The sequence below is a fragment of the Scyliorhinus torazame genome, chromosome 3 (assembly GCF_047496885.1).
Source record: "Scyliorhinus torazame isolate Kashiwa2021f chromosome 3, sScyTor2.1, whole genome shotgun sequence".
Lineage (NCBI taxonomy): Eukaryota > Metazoa > Chordata > Chondrichthyes > Carcharhiniformes > Scyliorhinidae > Scyliorhinus > Scyliorhinus torazame.
In genome coordinates, this window is record NC_092709.1 from 139,309,003 (window position 1) to 139,327,553 (window position 18,551).

At 48.0% G+C, this 18,551-nt stretch overlaps 1 protein-coding gene across 12 annotated transcripts in view; it reads right to left on the bottom strand.

The window, feature by feature from the left end:
- The window catches only part of mapk10 (mitogen-activated protein kinase 10), a 375,236-nt gene that overhangs the window by 93,852 nt on the left and 262,833 nt on the right, over window positions 1-18,551 (bottom strand). Inside the window, exon 8 of one of the 12 annotated variants that reach the window (XM_072496256.1) lies at window positions 6,154-6,225. The exons of the other annotated variants lie outside the window; for them this stretch is intronic. Within the exon in view, the coding sequence (XP_072352357.1) occupies window positions 6,154-6,225 (72 nt within the window). The remainder of the gene's footprint in view (window positions 1-6,153; window positions 6,226-18,551) is intronic. 12 annotated transcript variants of the gene reach the window in all.

Consider the following 18,551-nt stretch of genomic DNA (forward strand, 5'->3'; position numbering starts at 1 on the left):
CAAGCAGAAATTCAGTCTATACATTGATGCCTTGGGCCTCGAGGATGCATCCAAAGCCAGAAACATTGCGCTGCTCCTATCGACTGCGGGGGACCAGGCCATCCAAATCTTCAATTCACTCACTTTTGCCGACGGCGAGGACAAGACCAAGTTCCAGACCGTGTTAGCCAAGTTCGACAGTCACTGTGAAGTCGAAACGAACGAGAGCTTTGAGCGCTATGTCTTCCAGCAACGCCTTCAGGGTAAGGATGAGCCTTTCCAATCCTTTCTAACTCATCTCCGCATATTAGCGCAATCCTGCAACTACGGTGACACCGCTGATTCCCTCATCAGGGATCAGATCGTGTTTGGGGTCCACTCCGACGCCCTGCGGGAGCAGCTCCTAAAAATAAAAAACATGACCCTGCCAGTGGCCATCGAGACGTGTAAAGTGCATGAACAGGCGAAAAATTGCTACTCCCGCCTAAAATCGGCAGAACAGGACCAACTTGCCTCCCACAAGGCAGAGAGTGTACAGGCCATCGCCTGAATGTGGCATCTTAGCATCGATGAAGGCGGCCATTTCGGGCGCTTTTCCCAGGGTCCCACGCATGCGCACCACGGACGGGAGAACGAAGCGGCCTAAGACCAAACTGCGCAGGTGCGAGCACTGGCTGACCGCACTGCGCATGTGCGACGACGCACGGAGCGTTAAGACGTCAACGTCATGATGTGCCCGAACTGCGGCACCGCCCACTTAAAGCGGCAATGCCCTGCAAGAGGCAGGCAGTGTTTAAATTGTGGGAAGCCTGGCCATTATGCAGCCTTGTGCAGGTCTGCACCTCTGATCGTGGGCCAGCGATCCCAGTTCCAACGCAAACGCGTTTTGAAGTGTGCAGCAAGAGCTGCTGGAATCGGAACCTAGTAACACCACGGATCCAGAGGACGACTGCCTGGAGTCCCCATATCGTGTGGGCTTCATTGACACGTATGGCAAGGCCTCCTCAAATTCAGCAACACGCCTATCCATCCTCAACGTGGATTCTGCGGACGAATGGTGTGCTGTGGTACAAGTCAACCAATGCAGCATCCGGTTCAAGCTGGATACTGGTGCTTCAGCCAATCTCATGTCTCAAGCAGATCTTGCTCGCATCCAAAGGCAGCCAAAAATTCTCCCGCTGGCCTGCCAGCTGCTTGATTATAATGACAATGCCATCACTGCGTTAGGGTCTTGTCACCTGCATGTCTCCAACAAGGCCATCAAAGCCACACTGCGATTCGAAATGGTCAAGCCTGACAAGGCTTCCCTGCTTGGTGCCCATGCATGCAAGCTACTCAATCTCGTCCAGCGAGTACATGCCATGTCCTCTGTCAATATGAATCTTCAGGCTGACATTGACAAAATCCTGTCACAATACCCGGATGTTTTCAGTGGGATGGGCACGCTGCCCTCGGCTACAAAATCTTACTCAGGCCTGATGCCACGCCTGTGATCCATGCACCACGCTGGGTGCCGGCTCCTCTGAAGGAACGTTTAAAGGCGCAGCTGCAGGAGCTCCAAGACCAGGGTATAATCTCTAAAGTGACGGAACCTACTGACTGGGTCAGCTCGATGGTCTGTGTGAAGTATCCCTCTGGAGAACTGCGCATATGTATAGATCCCAAGGATCTTAAACGAAACATAATGCGGGAACACTACCCGATCCCGAAGCGGGAGGAGCTAACCAGTGAGATGGCACACGCCAAATTCTTCACGAAGCTCGATGCATCGCGTGGCTTCTGGCAGATACAACTGGATGAGTCCAGCAGGAAGCTCTACACATTTAATACACCTTTCGGAAGGTACTGTTACAACCGCATGCCATTTGATATTGTTTCAGCCTCTGAAATCTTTCACAGGATCATGGAACAGATGCTGGAGGGCATTGAGGGTGCGCGGAGTTATGTTGATGTCATTATATGGTCCACGACCCCAGAGGAACACATATCTCGTCTCCAACAAGTCTTTAGACGCATACATGCCAACGGCCTCAAGTTGAACAAGGCCAAATGCTCCTTTGGCATGTCATCAATCAAGTTTTTGGGTGGTCAAATATCCCAGCAGGGCGTGCAACCGGACTCGGACAAAGTCAAGGCCATCAACACCATGAAGACCCAGGAAGACAAAAAGGCGGTACTCCGCTTCCTGGGTATGCTTAACTTTTTGGGAAAGTTCATTCCCAACCTCGCATCACACACCATGGCTCTCAGGCATCTGGTGAAGAAGTCCACTGCCTTTCAGTGGCTACCCACACATCAAACAGAGTGGCTCGAGTTAAAGGCAAAGCTCACCACTTCTCCAGTACTAGCGTTTTTAGACCCAGAGCGGGAGACAAAAATCTCCATGGATGCCAGCCAGGACGGCGTTTGTGCAGTGCTCCTCCAGAAGGATTACTCCTCGACCTGGGCTCCAGTGGCCGATGCGTCCAGGGCCATGACTCCCACTGAGCAGAGGTATGCTCAGATAGAGAAAGAGTGCCTGGGCCTCCTCAACGGTATTATAAAGTTCCATGACTACGTCCATGGTCTATCAACCTCCACAGTAGAGACTGACCACAGACCCCTAGTCCATATCATTCACAAGGACTTGAATGACATGACGCCCAGGCTTCAGCACATTCTCCTTCGACTCCGCAGGTATGATTTCGAGCTGGTATACACAACGGGCAAGGGGCTAATCATTGTGGATGCCCTGTCTCGCACCATCACCTCGCCCTGTGAATGGGTCTACTTCATCCGCCAAATTGAGGCACAGGTGCAACTGTGTGCCAGCAACCTCCCGGCCTCAGACAAACGAGTCGTCAACATTCGAGAAGAGACTGCCAAGGACCCTCTTCTGCAGCGGGTCATGCATCACCTTGCAAATGGTTGGGAGAAAGGGCAATGCCCCCAGTTCTTTAATGTCAAGGATGACCCAACAGTTGTCGAGGGGATCCTCCTGAAGTTGGATCGTATCGTTATTCCTCGCAGCCTCCAGAGCTTAGTGCTGAAACAGATCCACGAGGGACACCTCGGTATTGAGAAATGCAGGCACAGGGCCCGGCAGGCTGTCTATTGGCCTGGCATCAACGAGGACATATCCAAAATGGTCCTCAATTGTGCGACTTGCCAGCGTTTCCAGCCTGCTCAGCCCAAAGAAACGCTCCAGCAACACGAGATCATGACCTCTCCGTGGTCTAAGGTGGGAATCGAGCTTTTTCACGCCAATGGGCGTGACTACGTGCTTATAATTGACTACTTCTCGAGTTACCCCGAAGTGGTGAAACTGTCCGACTTCACATCAAGGACTGTCATCAAGACCTGCAAGGAGACATTTGCTAGACATGGTATTCCGCTCACGGTCATGAGCGACAACAGTCCCTGCTTCTACAGCCAAGAGTGGTCCAACTTCGCAAAGCTATACCAGTTCAAGCACATTACCTCGAGCCCGCATTACCCGCAATCTAACGGGAAGGTTGAAAAAGGGGTCCATATCGTGAAGCGACTGCTCTGCAAGGCTGCGGACTCAGCTTCTGACTTTAACATTGTGCTCCTGGCGTACAGGGCACCCCCTCTGACTACCGGCATGTCTCCGGCACAACTCCTTATGAATCGTGACCTGTGGACGACTGTTCCGGCCATTCATTTACCTGACCTGGATCTACTCCCAGTGCTGCAAAAAGGTGCAGCAGCTCAGAAACCGGCAAAAGCTGACATACGATGCTCATGCTACTGATCTGCCCGTGCTCTCTCCAGAAGACACTGTTCGCATCAAGTTGCCTGGTGGAGGCTGGTCAGCTCCAGCTGTTGTTATTCGACAGGCTGCTCACAGGTCATTCGTGGTTCGCATGGCTGATGGATCCGTTGTCAGGCGCAACAGAAGGGCACTACGCAAACTTGCCTGCCCACCACCGGATCTCACTTTCCCAGCTGTCGCTATGTCTTTTCCGGACACCTCGCTCCACGAGGCCACCAATCTGGCTGCAATTCCACCTGTCAAGGAGCAGTCATCCCCACCTCCACCTCTCAGGCGGTCGACAAGGGTCTGACGCCAGCCCCAGAAATTGGACTTATAAATATTTCCTTTGTACATATTGTTCTGTATCTGCATGCTAGACACCTTACATGTACATAAGCCTTCACTCGCCATTTGCTGTAAATAGTTATATCTGTAATACCTGTGAACACCAGAGGGGGGCTTCCAACTATAAAACACACGAGGCATTAGCACTCTGCCTCTTTCCACTGGTGACAACTGTAGTGACAGTCAGGGTGTACAAATCATTCAACACCTTCTACACGTGGATCAGAGCTAGCCTGGTCTAGATAGTTAGAGTTAGTACACTTAGATTAGTAGAGTGTCAACCCACAGCCAGCTGTGTGCATTGTGACAGAAGTTCAATAAATCGTATTGAACCAATGCCTACATTTGGTGTATGTTTTACCGTTCATCTGCATCCTGTTGCAGTCCGTGTTACTCCAGGGTGAATAACACGACAGCACCATGGTACTGCCAGACTGGCACCGCCACGGTGTCCAGGTACCATTCCAAATGGGGACCAGTATTAAACGGCGCCAGGCCGGGGTCTCCTCGGTGAGGTTGGTAGATCCCGGGAAACGGTTAGATCTGGCATAGGCATAGTTAAGTGAGCTTAACTTAACTATGCAAGTCTGGGCGGGATCCAGAATACCACGCCTCGCGACTTCTTGTTAGATCTCACGGAGGGTAACGACCATGCTGGATCTACTGGCCACGTTCCATCCCAATTCCGGCGGGATGCGGCCAGTAAATTGGGCCGACTGAGTGTGATTTTTTGGGCACATTTGCTGTGCACGCAAATCCTGCATTGGCCGCTAAATCTTGCGAGAGAGCCATCACAGGATTTGCACCACCGAGATCTCAGTTTGAGAACTTCCTTGTCCCTGTCGGTGACGTGATCAGGTTTACGCCCGGAAAAGGCATGGACCTTATTTGCATTAATTTAAATACATTTAAATATAATTACCCAGCTTTACACCATACCTTCCAGCCGCTTGTCATGTCCCCCCGCCCTCACCTCCGATAGTGTGATGTCACGCTGGCACGATTCACTTGGGGTTTTAGAAAATGAAAACCAGTCGTGGTGACCACCCTGGGGATGTTGGCTGTGACTAGGCAGTGCCCCCTGATATCCTGGCAGTACCCTTGTTAGTGCCGTGGGAATGTCAGGGCCAGTTCCAGGGATCAACCTTTTCCATTGGTGGAGAGGGGTTTCCCCTTATGTTTCATTGGTGGAAGGGGAGAGGGGTGCATGCTGCCAATCACACTGGGTACGGGAAGAAGGGGAACAGTGCCCCCGATACTTGAGTGGTTGGGGAGAAATAAGCTGGTTTCAGTCAGAATCTGACACTGCCATTTTTATTTGAAAGCTCAACTATTCAGCCAATTCTTTAAAAAATTCATTCTTAAGATTTACTTAATCCCCACTTCATTAAACTCTTCGCTTGGGGTTTATCTTTTTTAGCAGTCTAGGGGTTGAAATTGACCTTAGACAATAGTGCAAAAGTAATGGAACAGTGAATCAGCAGCCTGTTTTACACCACGCTGTTTTCAAATGAATACAAATGAGAATCAAACAGGATATAAAGTGATGGCCAATTGACTAACGTATTTTTCGTTGCTGTCTTGAGATAACCCCTACCCCTGATACCTTACCACAAACCTAAAGCTGTCCACAGTCCATTTTGAATCCAATTTCTTAAAAAGTTAAGAAGGTTTAACATGCTGAATCTTCTCCTCAAGTTTCATGCTGATTATTATTTTTATTATTTTGCGTGATGCTGAGGTAAGATGTGTGAGTCTAATGGATGGCATTTCTGTTTTGTTGTTCTTTATGAAAATAGGCATTGTGTTAGTTCCTAAGTAACGGTCACACAAGTATTATGATGCCTGAGTGAAAAGCTATCAAATAACCAAAATATTAACATTTTTTAAATACTTGTTTGAGCTATAATTATTATTGGTGGTTTTTCTTTTACCAAAGTAGCTTTCAAAACACTTTCAGAAATACAACAGAGACAAAATACTTGCATTTTAAAGTACCCATTTTGGTGGAAAGTTCAGCTGTTACTGTCAGGAATTTATGGATAGCGGTCAAAGGTTGCTAGGAAGGATACGATCAGTGCCAGGGAACAACACAGCGCCTCTGATCATTTCTCCCATGATGCACCCCACTGACCAGTTATCAACTGAAAACAAAATGGAATGAAGGATAATTAACATGCAAAACAGAATAACTAACAAACAAGGTAACTACGGCTGCCACAATACTGAAAGCCAATGAAAATCATTACCGCTTTTTAAAAAGCTCTGCATACTTACAACATTTTCTTAAGAGTTCACAGTGAAAGCAGAAGCAAATGACAATTTCCCCAGAAATAAAACCATTTTGCAGTTCCAGTGCGAGCTGAAATATTTAGAGTCCTGAATTTCTTTGAAATGGATGGTTCAGCAGCAAGATAGTCAAAGAAAATTCAGGGCCCTTTTTTTTTTTACCCTTGAACTAATTGTTTGTGCAGTAATCTGTAAATATTCTGTGAAACAAATACCCAATGGTCCTCACAAGCAATCAATCATTTTCGTTGCCGACCGGATACTAGCTGCATGCAGTTCTCTCTGGAGAATGCATGCCTGGATTAAAGTGGATGTCTTGGTGCAATCAGCTAGAAAATCTCTGCAGTCAGCACATTTAATTCATCAATTATTACTGGGTCTCACACCAAGTATAAAAATAATGTATGCATTTAATTTATAAATAAGCCATTGCTGTCAGAAATCTGTAGCTTTCAAGGCCAGATATTTTGCCTTATAATTATTTCTATTCAAGAAATTAATGGTCAAATGTGATTCTAAACGACTTTTGCAATTAAAGTACGTCAAATAATATTTTTAAGTGGCTAGACTTCAGACACGAGATTTTATTTCACTGTCATCCTGCTTTTGATTTTTTTCATAAACAGCATTATTTGTAACAAAGTTGATGATAGGAAGATAGGAAAATAGGAACATGTCCTCAAGTCTGGCCTGCCATTTAGTTGAATTATGGCAGATCCTTTTCCTCCAATGCCGTCCAACTGCTTTGGTTCTGCAACCCCTACCTAACAAAAATCTATCAGCCTCAGGTCTGAAATTTTCAATTGACCCAGGCTGAACAATCTTTTGTGTTGGAGAATTTCCACTACCCTTTGCGTGAAGAAATGCTTTCTAACTTCACCCCTGAGCGGCCTCACTCAAATGATAAACTATGCCCTATTGTCCTAGACTCTCCCAGCAGAGTAAATAGTTTTTCTGTATCTACCCTATCAAATCCTTTAATCTACTTAACCAGTTCAATTAGATTGACCCTTAATCTTCTCTGTTTAATTGAATACAATTTAACCCTTTTAGCTCAGTACCATTGCACTCCTTCCAAGGCTAATATATCCTTCCTGAGGTGCGGCAACCAGAACGGAACGCAATACTCTAGATGGGGGTTTAACCAGAGCTCTGTGCAGCTGGAACATAAGTTCCACCCCATTGTATTCCACTCCTCTTGAGAAAAAGGCCAACATTTTATTAGCCCTTCAAATTATTTTTTGTGCGCGTTCGCTAGTTTTTAATGCTTTTTGTACTTGGGCTGCTGAATTTTTCTGCTTTTCCAGTTTCCTCGCCATTTAGAAAATATTCTGATCTATCTTTCTTAGTTCCAAAGCAAACAAACTCACGCAGTCCCGTAGTGAACTCCACCGGCCACAATTTTGGCCACTTGTGGAATGAGTGACCACCCTATTTCAAATTTTGCATCAACAATTTTTTCACCTGTTCTGTGCTGGGTGGAAATCAAAAGGTCCTGGGTATTTGTCGATCTTGAATAAATTAGTTTCTCCGTCACCATTTTTTTAAAGTTGCCTTACCTTCGGTTGACACTTCAGATAGGTCCTAAATTAATTCTATTGTTATGGTCAAAACTGGGAACAAAGTCATCATTGCCTTTCATTTGATCATTCTGACCTGAAACTGAATCCTCCCCATAAATAGCCAGTTGTCCAAGTTAAATTGCTCAAGGCATTATTGATCTAGCCTGTCCCTTCTCACCTTCCCCGAGCTGGAAATAATCACTGCAACTCCCTGTACCACTCCCAAATTTCTCAATATGGTTGACTACCCTCTTGCACCAAAACTCTCCTCCCTGTGACATCATCAATTCCATCCAAAACTTGACATTTTGAGTTTAGTTCATCTCAGTTGGAGACATTTCCTAGAGATGCATTTTTCAGGGTGAACATCTGCTACTCAAAACTTCACATTCACGCATCATTGTCCTCTCCTATTGCTGCTTTCACTATAAATGTTCGTGAAGTTTATGGCCATAATTCTCCAGATCCGCAACAAAGTGCTCCCGCCAGCGGGAAAACCAGAGTGATTCCTGCTGGCGCTGGGAACAACCCCAAAGTGCCATACAATGGCACTTGGAAGGGCACTTGGAATGTTATTTTACCGGAACTGGACTTTCCGTCCATTCAATGGCACACCGGGATCCGGACAGGAACTGAGAGGGGTGGTATCTAATCTCACTGACAGGTCCTGCACCTATAACAATAATCTTTATTATTGTCACAAGTAGGCTTACATTAACACTGCAATGAAGTTACTGTGAAAATCCACCAGTCGCCACACTGCGGCGCCTGTTCGGGTACACAGAGGGAGAATTCAGGATGTCCAATTCACCTAACAAGCACGTCTTTCGGGACTTGTGGGAGGAATCCGGAGCACCACCCGGAGGAAACCCACACAGACACGGGGAGAACGTGCAGACTCCGCACAGACAGCGACCCAACTGGGAATCGAACATGGGACCCTGGCCCTGTGAAGCAACAGTGCTAACCACTGTGCTACCGTGTCGCCTCTGAAATTGGAGTGCCATTTTAAATGTTCCCCCCTGCCCCAAATGTTCGCTGGCAAGGCACCCCCCTCCCCTCCCTCCACCCTAATTTCCGGCAAGGGCCTTGTCTCCAGAAACCCCCTTCAGGTCCCCTTCAGTACCATCTCTTCAGCCCCCCCGTCATGCCCCCAGTCCCCCTTTAGGCCCCACCCCTTTGCAGTGTCAAGTTGCCACCTTGTCATCTGAAGGACGGTAAGGTTGTAAGTACAAACAATTGCCTCCAGGGCTCCAAGGTGGGTCCTTCATGGGAGGTGAGGGGCACGGGACTTGTACTGGGCTTGTTGGGACTTTCTTGAGATGGGCCTCGTTTTGCTGCTCTACCCATCTGCAACCTTTAAACCCTTTAAACAGGCAGTCATTATGTAAAAATTAGAAATTGCTCATAATAAAGTGAAATTGATCCTAATTGTGCCCCTAAAGCCTTTAAAATGTCTGTCAGTGTTCCAAATTTTAAGGTCTATGAGATGAAGGTAAAAGTGGTGGAAGCCTTTGAAGTGATATCACACCATCAGTTTCATTGCCTGTTAAAGTATAGAAGTATCTGTGTAAATGGCAATGAAATTGACTGTGATAAAACCATTTCAAAGGTTTCCACCACTTTCACCTTCATGTCACAAACTGTTAAATTTGGCATACTGACAGGTTTTTTAAAGGGTTTAGGGGAACAGATGGGATACTTTATTATGAGAGATGTATATTTCTGAGATACTGAGCAACTGTTTCATGGGTTTATTGATACAGATGTGATCGCTTTCACTTTATTATGAGAAAACTTTAGCTTTTACATTCTGATGACTGTTTAGAGGATGTAAAGACTGCAGCTGGGTAGAGCAACCCAAATGAGCCCCATATCAAGAAAGAGCCCTGATCTGAGGCCTTCCAGCCCAGCACAAGTCACTTTACTCCCCCCCCCCTCCCCCCCAGCACCCTGGAGGCAATTGTAGGGAGGGTACTTACCACCTTGCCACTCCTCGGACTGCAAGCAACAAGGTTCACATTCCTCAAGACTTACAATAATCCATGCCAGCGGGACTCCGCTGGGGTGGGGGGGGGGGGGGGGGCGGGGGAGAGGGAGGGGTGGAGAGCGTTGTGAGGGGGGGTGGCTGGAGACTCTCAGCTGACAAGTGAATCGGGCATCCTGCCCATCAATGAGATGTACAACAGCTCTATTGAGCTATTTGCATGGTGCCACTGGGTTGGGGCGGGAAGCTTGGCTGGGACATCAGGAAACCCGTTCTGGCAGTAGGGCAGACCGGGAGATTCGCGACCGGTTTGATGCCGGATGTGCATCCTGATGCAGGATTCACCACACCTTCATGAATCCCACAGTTAGACAAAATCCCAGCCTATAGTTTTGCTTATATACTTGTCTACTTAAATTTTAACAAAAGTAGTCTTCTCCTTCTCCCTCCCAGGTTCCAAACTCCCACACTAGCCAAGTACCTAGTATGGATATATTTTTTTAACACAGTCCCTACCTCACTTTGTTACCAACTCACTCCATGATGTGCTCCTAACTTCAAGCACTGGTTTTTCAATCTTAACAGCAATTCCAGGCTAGCTCTTGTTTCATTCATTCTCAAGTTGTGGATATCACTGATAAGGCCAGCATTTATTGCCCAAGGTACCTTCCTGAACTGCTGCAGTTTGTGCTGGGAAGGTTGTAGTAGTTTTGGTGAGTGGGTTCAGTTCGGTGAAAATTATGCAGCTTTCACCTTAAATCTTTCTAAATAATTAAAGTTATAAGCAGGTTCATCCACATATTATTTTAATCAACCAAATGTCTTTATTCTAGATGAAAATCTAAACTTGCGTACCACATTTCTCTTACAAATTTTAAATTGATCTTAAATTTGGACCAAATTCTTTTTTAAAAAAAGGTTCCCACTTGGAAATGTTTACAATTTTCAAAAACTTGTCCCAAACAGCCAACTGCACAGAACAAAAAACTGAATCTTCATTCACATTTAGTAATGTTGAAGTATTTAAGGGTCACAGGCATGCGAAACAGACATGGAAGTATAATGATGAAATCATACCCTCAGCTCTAGTATGCTTTGAGCAGAGAGCAAGAATTCAGTGTCCTCTCATGATTTTCTATCCATTAGAACAGGCGTTTTCAACTTTCTCATCAAGTTAGGCTGCATATGTTTTTACCATGGAGCCTCAGGATCCACATGCAAAGTTTCAATTTACCTTCCCATTATTATGTCAATTCCCCAAATGTTGATACAAACAGAACATGTTATTTTGATTTACAATTTATCCACCAACAGCATAAAATCAGACTTCTCCAAACCTTCAGGCCCATAAATAGAGCAAACTTAAAAACCCGTAATTTAAGCACACAAAATACTATGTCCCCTGGGCTTTGAGATCCAGGTGCCTGGGCTTTGTGGCTTGTTGCCCATAAGCTGTGGTTTGAACTGCCATGTATTAATGGAGAAAAAAATCATCGGCACCTTTCTCTCTCCACACATGCTGCCTGGCCTGCTGTTAGAGTTAGCAGGAAAATGTTAGGAGTTCGCATTTCAGTGCCTCCCCATTTTCATCCCCAAGTCCTTTTTTAAGCGGGTGAATAGGATTGTTATGGGATTTGCGTGAGCGAATAAAACCCCACGAGTTAAAAGGGCATTAAAAGAGCGTAGCCCGGGGGATGGGGGGGACTGGCTCTGCCGAGCTGCTGCAGTTATTATTGGGCAGCCAATGTGGCCATGATCAGGAAATGGATGATGGAGGAGGAGGCAGCGTGGGGGCGGCTGGAGGCGGCGTCATGCAAAGGCACCAGCCTAGATGCACTAGTCACGGCTCCGCTGCCGTTCTCATCGTCGCGATACACCACAGGTCCGGTGGTGACGGCGGCACTGAGGGTTTGGGGGCAGTGGAGGAGACACAGGCAGGGGAGGGGGCCTCTGTGTGGACCCCGATACGGAATAACCATAGATTTGCTCCAGGTAGGATGGATGGGGGGTTCCAAGGCTGGTATAGGGCATGTATTAGGAGGATGGGGGACCTGTTTATAGACGGGACTTTCCCTAGCATGCAGACGCTGGAGGAGAAGTTCAGCCTGCCCCGGGGAAATGCGTTCAGGTACCTCCAGGTTCGGGACTTCCTGAGAAAACAGGTGGGGACATTTCCGCTGCTGCCCCCGTGTAGGATCCAGGACAGGGTGGTGTCTGGCATCTGGGTAGGGGAGGGAAAGGGGTCGGACATATATCAGGAGCTGCAGGAGGTGGAGGAAGCCTCAGTGGAGGAGTTGAAGGGCAAGTGGGAGGAGGAGCTGGGTGAGGGGCTGGATGAGAGCCTGTGGGCCGACGCCCTGGGCAGGGTGAACTCCTCCTCATCATGTGCCAGGCTCAGCTTAATTCAGTTTAAGATGGTGCATCGGGCGCACATAACGGCGGCAAGGATGAGTATGTTTTTTGGGGTGAAGGACAGGTGCCCGAGATGTGCAGGGAGTCTGGCGAACCATGCCCATATGTTTTGGGCACGCCCAGCGCTTAAAGAATTCTAGCAGGGGTTTGCGAGGGCTATGTCCAGGATTTTGGACACTCGGGTGAAGTCGAGTCCAACAATAGCGATATTTGGGGTGTCGGAGGATCCGGGAGTGCAGGAAGCGAAAGAGGCCGAGGTGTTGGCCTTTGCCTCCCTGGTAGCCCGGAGGCGGATCTTGTTAATGTGGAGGGAAATGAAACCCCCGAGTGTGGAGACCTGGGTTAGCGACATGGCGGGGTTCCTCAGCCTGGAGCGAATAAAGTTCGCCTTGAGAGGGTCCTTGATGGGGTTCTCCCGGCGGTGGCAACCTTTCCTTGACTTTCTCGGGGAGCAGTAATTGTCAGCAGCTGCAGCATCCTTTTGGGGGGGGGGGGGGGCCTCAGGTGGGGGAGGGGAACTGTCGATATAATGTAAGTTTTATAGGAAGACAACACCCACCTTGTTTTGTTCAATAATTCTTGTTCATTTTTATTTTTATTATTATTTGTACTTCTATCTTTGTTATAGAACATAGAACATAGAAAAATACAGCACAGAACAGGCCCGTCAGCCCACGATGTTGTGCCAAACCTTTGTCCCAGATTAATCATAGATTATCATTGAATTTACAGTGCAGAAGGAAGCCATTCGGCCCGTCGAGTCTGCACCGGCTCTTGGAAAGAGAACCCTACCCAAGGTCAACACCTCCACCCTATCCCCATAACCCAGTAACCCCACCCAACATTAAGGGCAATTTTGGACACTAAGGGCAATTTATCATGGCCAATCCACCTAACCTGCACATCTTTGGACTGTGGGAGGTAACCGGAGCACCCGGAGGAAACCACGCACACACGGGGAGGATGTGCAGACTCCGCACAGACAGTGACCCAAGCCGGAATTAAACCTGGGACCCTTAAACTGTGAAGCAATTGTGCTATCCACAATGCTACCGTGCTGCCCTTAAGAACAAAGTAATCTACACTATATCATTCTACCATAATCCATGTACTTATCCAATAGCTGCCTGAAGGTCCCTAATGTTTCCGACTTAACTACTTCCACAGGCAGTGCATTCCATGCCCCCACTACTCTCTGGATAAAGAACCTACCTCTGACATCCCCCCTATATCTTCCACCATTCACCTTAAATTTTTGTCCCCTTGCAATGGTTTGTTCCACCCGAGGAAAAACAGTACTCCAAATGTGGCCTTACCAAGGTTTTGTACAGCTGCATCAACACCTCACGGCTCTTAAATTCAATCCCTCTGTCCATGAACGCTAGCACACCATAGGCCTTCTTCACAGCTCTATCCACTTGAGTGGCAACTTTCAAAGATGTATGAACATAGACCCCAAGATCTCTCTGCTCCTCCACATTGCCAAGAACCCTACCGTTAACCCTGTATTCCACATTCATATTTGTCCTTCCAAAATGGACAACCTCACACTTTTCAGGGTTAAACTCCATCTGCCACGTCTCAGCCCAGCTTTGCATCCTATCTATGTCTCTTTGCAGCCGACAACAGCCCTCCTCACTATCCACAACTCCACCAATCTTCATATCGTCTGCAAATTTACTGACCCACCCTTCAACTCCCTCATCCAAGTCATGAATGAAAATCACAAACAGCAGAGGACCCAGAACTGATCCCTACGGTTCAGCACTGGTAACTGGGATCCAGGCTGAATATTTGCCATCCACCACCATTCTCTGACTTCTATCGGTTAGTCAGTTCGTTATCCAACTGGCCAAATTTTCCACTATCTCATGCCTCCTTACTTTCAGCATAAGCCAACCATGGGAAACCTTATCAAATGCCTTGCTAAAATCCATGCACACTACATCCACTGCTTTACCTTCATCCACATGCTTGGTCACCTCCTCAAAGAATTCAATAAGACTTGTAAGGCAAGACCTACCCCTCACAAATCCGTGCTGACTATCCCTAATCTAGCAGTGTCTTTCCAGATGCTCAGAAATCCTATCCCTCAGTACCCTTGCCATTACTTTGCTTACCACCGAAGTAAGACTAACTGGCCTGTAATTCCCAGGGTTATACCTATTCCCTTTTTTGAACAGGGGCACGACATTCGCCACTCTCCAATCCCCTGGTGCCACCCCTGTTGACAGTGAGGACGAAAAGATCATCGCCAACGGCTCTGCAATTTCATCTTTGCTTCCCATAGAATCCTTGGATATATCCCGTCAGGCCCGGGGGACTTGTCTATCCTCAAGTTTTTCAAAGTGCCCAACACATCTTCCTTCCTAACAAGTATTTCCTCGAGCTTACCAATCTGTTTCACACTGTCCTCTCCAACAATATGGCCCCTCTCATTTGTAAATACTGAAGAAATGTACTCGTTCAAGACCTCTCCTATCTCTTCAGACTCAATACACAATCTCCCGTTACTGTCCTTGATCGGACCTACCCTCGCTCTAATCATTCTCATATTTCTCACATATGTGTAAAAGGCCTTGGGGTTTTCCTTGATCCTACCCGCCAAAGATTTTTCATGCCCTCTCTTAGCTCTCCTAATCACTTTCTTCAGTCCCCTCCTGGCTATCTTGTATCCCTCCAGCGCCCTGTCTGAACCTTGTTTCCTCAGCCTTACATAAGTCTCCTTCTTCCTCTTAACAAGACATTCAACCTCTCTTGTCAACCATGGTTCCCTCACTCGACCATCTCTTCCCTGCCTGACAGGGACATACATATCAAGGACACATAGTACCTGTTCCTTGAACAAGTTCTACATTTCACTTGTGTCATTCCCTGACAACCTATGTTCCCAACTTATGTAAAAACGTTGGGTGGAAAAGCTTTAATAAAACATTTATTTTTTAAAAAAGTTAGGAGTTGCAATTGGCTAAGAGCTGTATACTAGGCCTGCATTAACTGGAGTTTAGAAGAATGAGAGTGGATTTGATTTAAAGATACAGAATTTTCCCATTTTAAGTGCCATGGTGGGTTGGGAGCTTTAAATGTTTCCTGGTGTAGATGCTGGTGGGAGAATACTCCATATCCTCCGGTCCTGGGTGTTTTATGCTGTATTCAGTGGCAGGGCAGGCCTGGATGGCACATCGTCCACCATCTTGTCTGGGTGCCAAATGGAAAAGGCCTCCAACATCACTGATCCACTATTAAAGAAAGGTGGACTATCTGAAAATGAAGATAGATCCCTCGGGGCACTCTGAGACCGAAATATAGACCTACTGAGAACAAAGATGGAACAAAGAACAAAGAAAAGTACAGCACAGGAGCAGGCCCTTTGGCCCTCCAAGCCTGCACCGACTATGCTGCCCGTCTAACTTAAAACCTTCTAATCCTCCGGGGTCTGTATCCCTCTATTTTCATTCTATTCATGTATTTGTCAAGACGTCCCTTAAACAGCAGTGAGTTCCTGGCACCCACGACCCTCTGTATAAAAAACATCCCTCGCACGTCTCCTCTAAAATTTGCTCCTTGCACCATAAACCTATGTCCCTTGTAATTGACTCTTCCACCTTGGGAAAAAGCTTCTGACTATCCACTCTGTCCATGCCCCTCATAATTTTGTAGACCTCGATCAGGTCGTCCCTCAACCTCCGTCATTCCAGTGAAAACAAACCGGGTTTATCCAACCTCTCCTCTTAGCTAATGCCCTCCATACCAGGCAACATCCTGGTAAACCCTCTCTGCACCCTCTCCAAAGCCTCCACATTCTTCCAGTAGTATGGCGATCAGAATTGAACACGATATTCCAAGTCTGGCCTAACTAAGGTTCTATATAGCTGCAGCATGACTTGTCAATTTTTATACTCAATGAAGGCAAGTTTGCCGGTTGTCTTACTTTAAAAAAATGTATTTTATTTCAAACTTATTCAAACGGTTACAAAATATAAACAGTCCGGGAAGCATACTACCCACCACACCATTTTGCAGTTTGTACAAATTTGTCCCCATTTTCACCCCCCTGCAACAAACAACTCCTGAAACATGGCCACGAACATCCCCCAGCTTGCCTTGAAGCCCTTTGCTGAACCCCTCAATTCGTATTTAATCTTTCCCAGATGGAGAAAGTCATATAAATCACCCAGCCAGGCTGTGGCGTTGCCAATCGCCATTCCAACAAGATCCTTTGCCAGGCAATCAGAGAGGTGAAGGCCACGATATCTCCCGCCACCCCCCCCCCCCCCCCCCCCCCCCTATCAGGTCCGGCTTCCCAAATATCGCCACCAAAGTGACCTGCCCAACCTCCTCTCCCACCATCTTCGTTAGTATCGTGAACACTCTCACCCAACATCTCACCTTGAATTGTATCAGGCTCACCCTCGCGCACGAGGATGTCGCGTTTCACCTACGTAACGCCTCGCTCCACACTCCCCAGTTTACCTCCCTTCCCAGCTCCTCCTCCTACTTTTCCTTATTCTTCACCATCTGCTCACCCCCCTGCTCTCCCAGCCATCCATATATGTCTCCGATCCTGCCCTCCCCTTCCACGTCCGGAAGCAGCAGCCGCTCCAGCAGGGCATGCTTTGGCAACTTGGGAACTCTTTCCAGACCTTCCGCTCAAAGTGTCCTCACCGGCAAGTACCTAAATTCACTTCATCTCTGGAGCTCTATCCTCTCCTTCAGTTCCTCTACACTAGCAAACCTCTTTTCCACGTACAGATCCCTGACCCTAACCAGCCCCGCTTCTCTCCACTTCCTATACATGCCATCCGTCACCCCCGGTTCAAATCCGTGGTTTTCGCACAATGGCGTTAACGGAAGGGATTTCTATCCTAAAATGTCTCCTCAACTGGTTCCTCACCTTCACTGTGGATTGCACCACTGGGCTCTCCGTATATCTCCTTAGCGCCAGTGGCAACGCTTCTGTCACCAAAGCCCTCAGACTGGATCCCCTGCAAGATTCTTCCTCCACCCGAACCCATTCTTCCCCCTCTCCTTCCCACCACCGCCTCACCTTCTCCACGTTCGCCACACAATAATAATGCAGCAGGTTGGGCAACACCAACACCCCCTATTGCCTCTGCCTCTGTAGCAGGGTCCTTATTACTTTTGGCACCTTCTCCACCCATACAATCTCTGAAATAATCGTGTCTAACTTCCGGGAAAAGGTCTTTGGTACAAATGTGACCAGGACCCTTGGCAGGACATTCATCTTCACCATTTGGACCCTCCCTGCCAGAGTCAGATGCAGCGTGTCGCAAATCTCGAGATCCGACTTCCGGTTGCGGCTATGCGGAGCTAAGTCGCACATTCGGCAGCTCCCTCTAAAAACTGACTTTTAGGCTCTTTTCAGGGCCCCAAACAGCATTTTTTCGACGTTTCTTGGTGTGGGAAGGAGATTGCAATAGTTCCCCGACAGTGTATATGGCTTGGACCAGGAGCGGGGTGACTAAAAAAGTGGTGGTGAAACCAAAGAAGGTGCGAGGGAAGAAGAGCAAAATGGCGGCGGGTGGGGACCAGGCAGCGTGGATGCAGTGGGCGCAGGAGCAGCAGGTTATCCAGCGCTGCTTCAGGGAGATTAAAGCGGACCTGCTGGAGCCGATGAAGGCTTCTATTGACAAGCTGCTGGAGACCCAGACGGCCCAGGGGGTGGCGATCCGCGAGGTCCGACAAAAGGTCTCTGACGAGGACGAGATCTTAGGCCTTGCAGTAAATGTGGAGGCGCACAAAGCGCTCCACATGAAATGGCAGGAACGGTTCGAGGAGATGGAGAATCAGTCGAGGCGGAAGAATGTGCGGATTCTGGGCCTCCCGGAGGGGCTGGACGTGGGGGTCTATGTGGTCACCATGTTAAACTCGCTGATGGAAGCGGGGTCCTTCCAGCCCCTGGAGCTGGAAGGGGCCCATAGAGTGCTGGCAAGGAGGCCCAAGGCTAACGGGCCGCCACGGGCGGTGCTGGTGCGGTTTCATCGGTTCGCTGATCGGGAGTGTGTGCTCAGGTGGGCCAAGAAAGAGAGGAGCAGCAGGTCGGAGAACGCTGAGGTTCGAATATACCAGGACTGGAGTGCGGAGGTGGCGAAGAAGAGGGCCGGGTACAATCGGGCGAAGGCGGTGCTGCACAGGAAGGGGATGAAGTTTGGCATGCTGCAGCCGGCGCGACTGTGGGTCACCTACAAGGACCGGCACC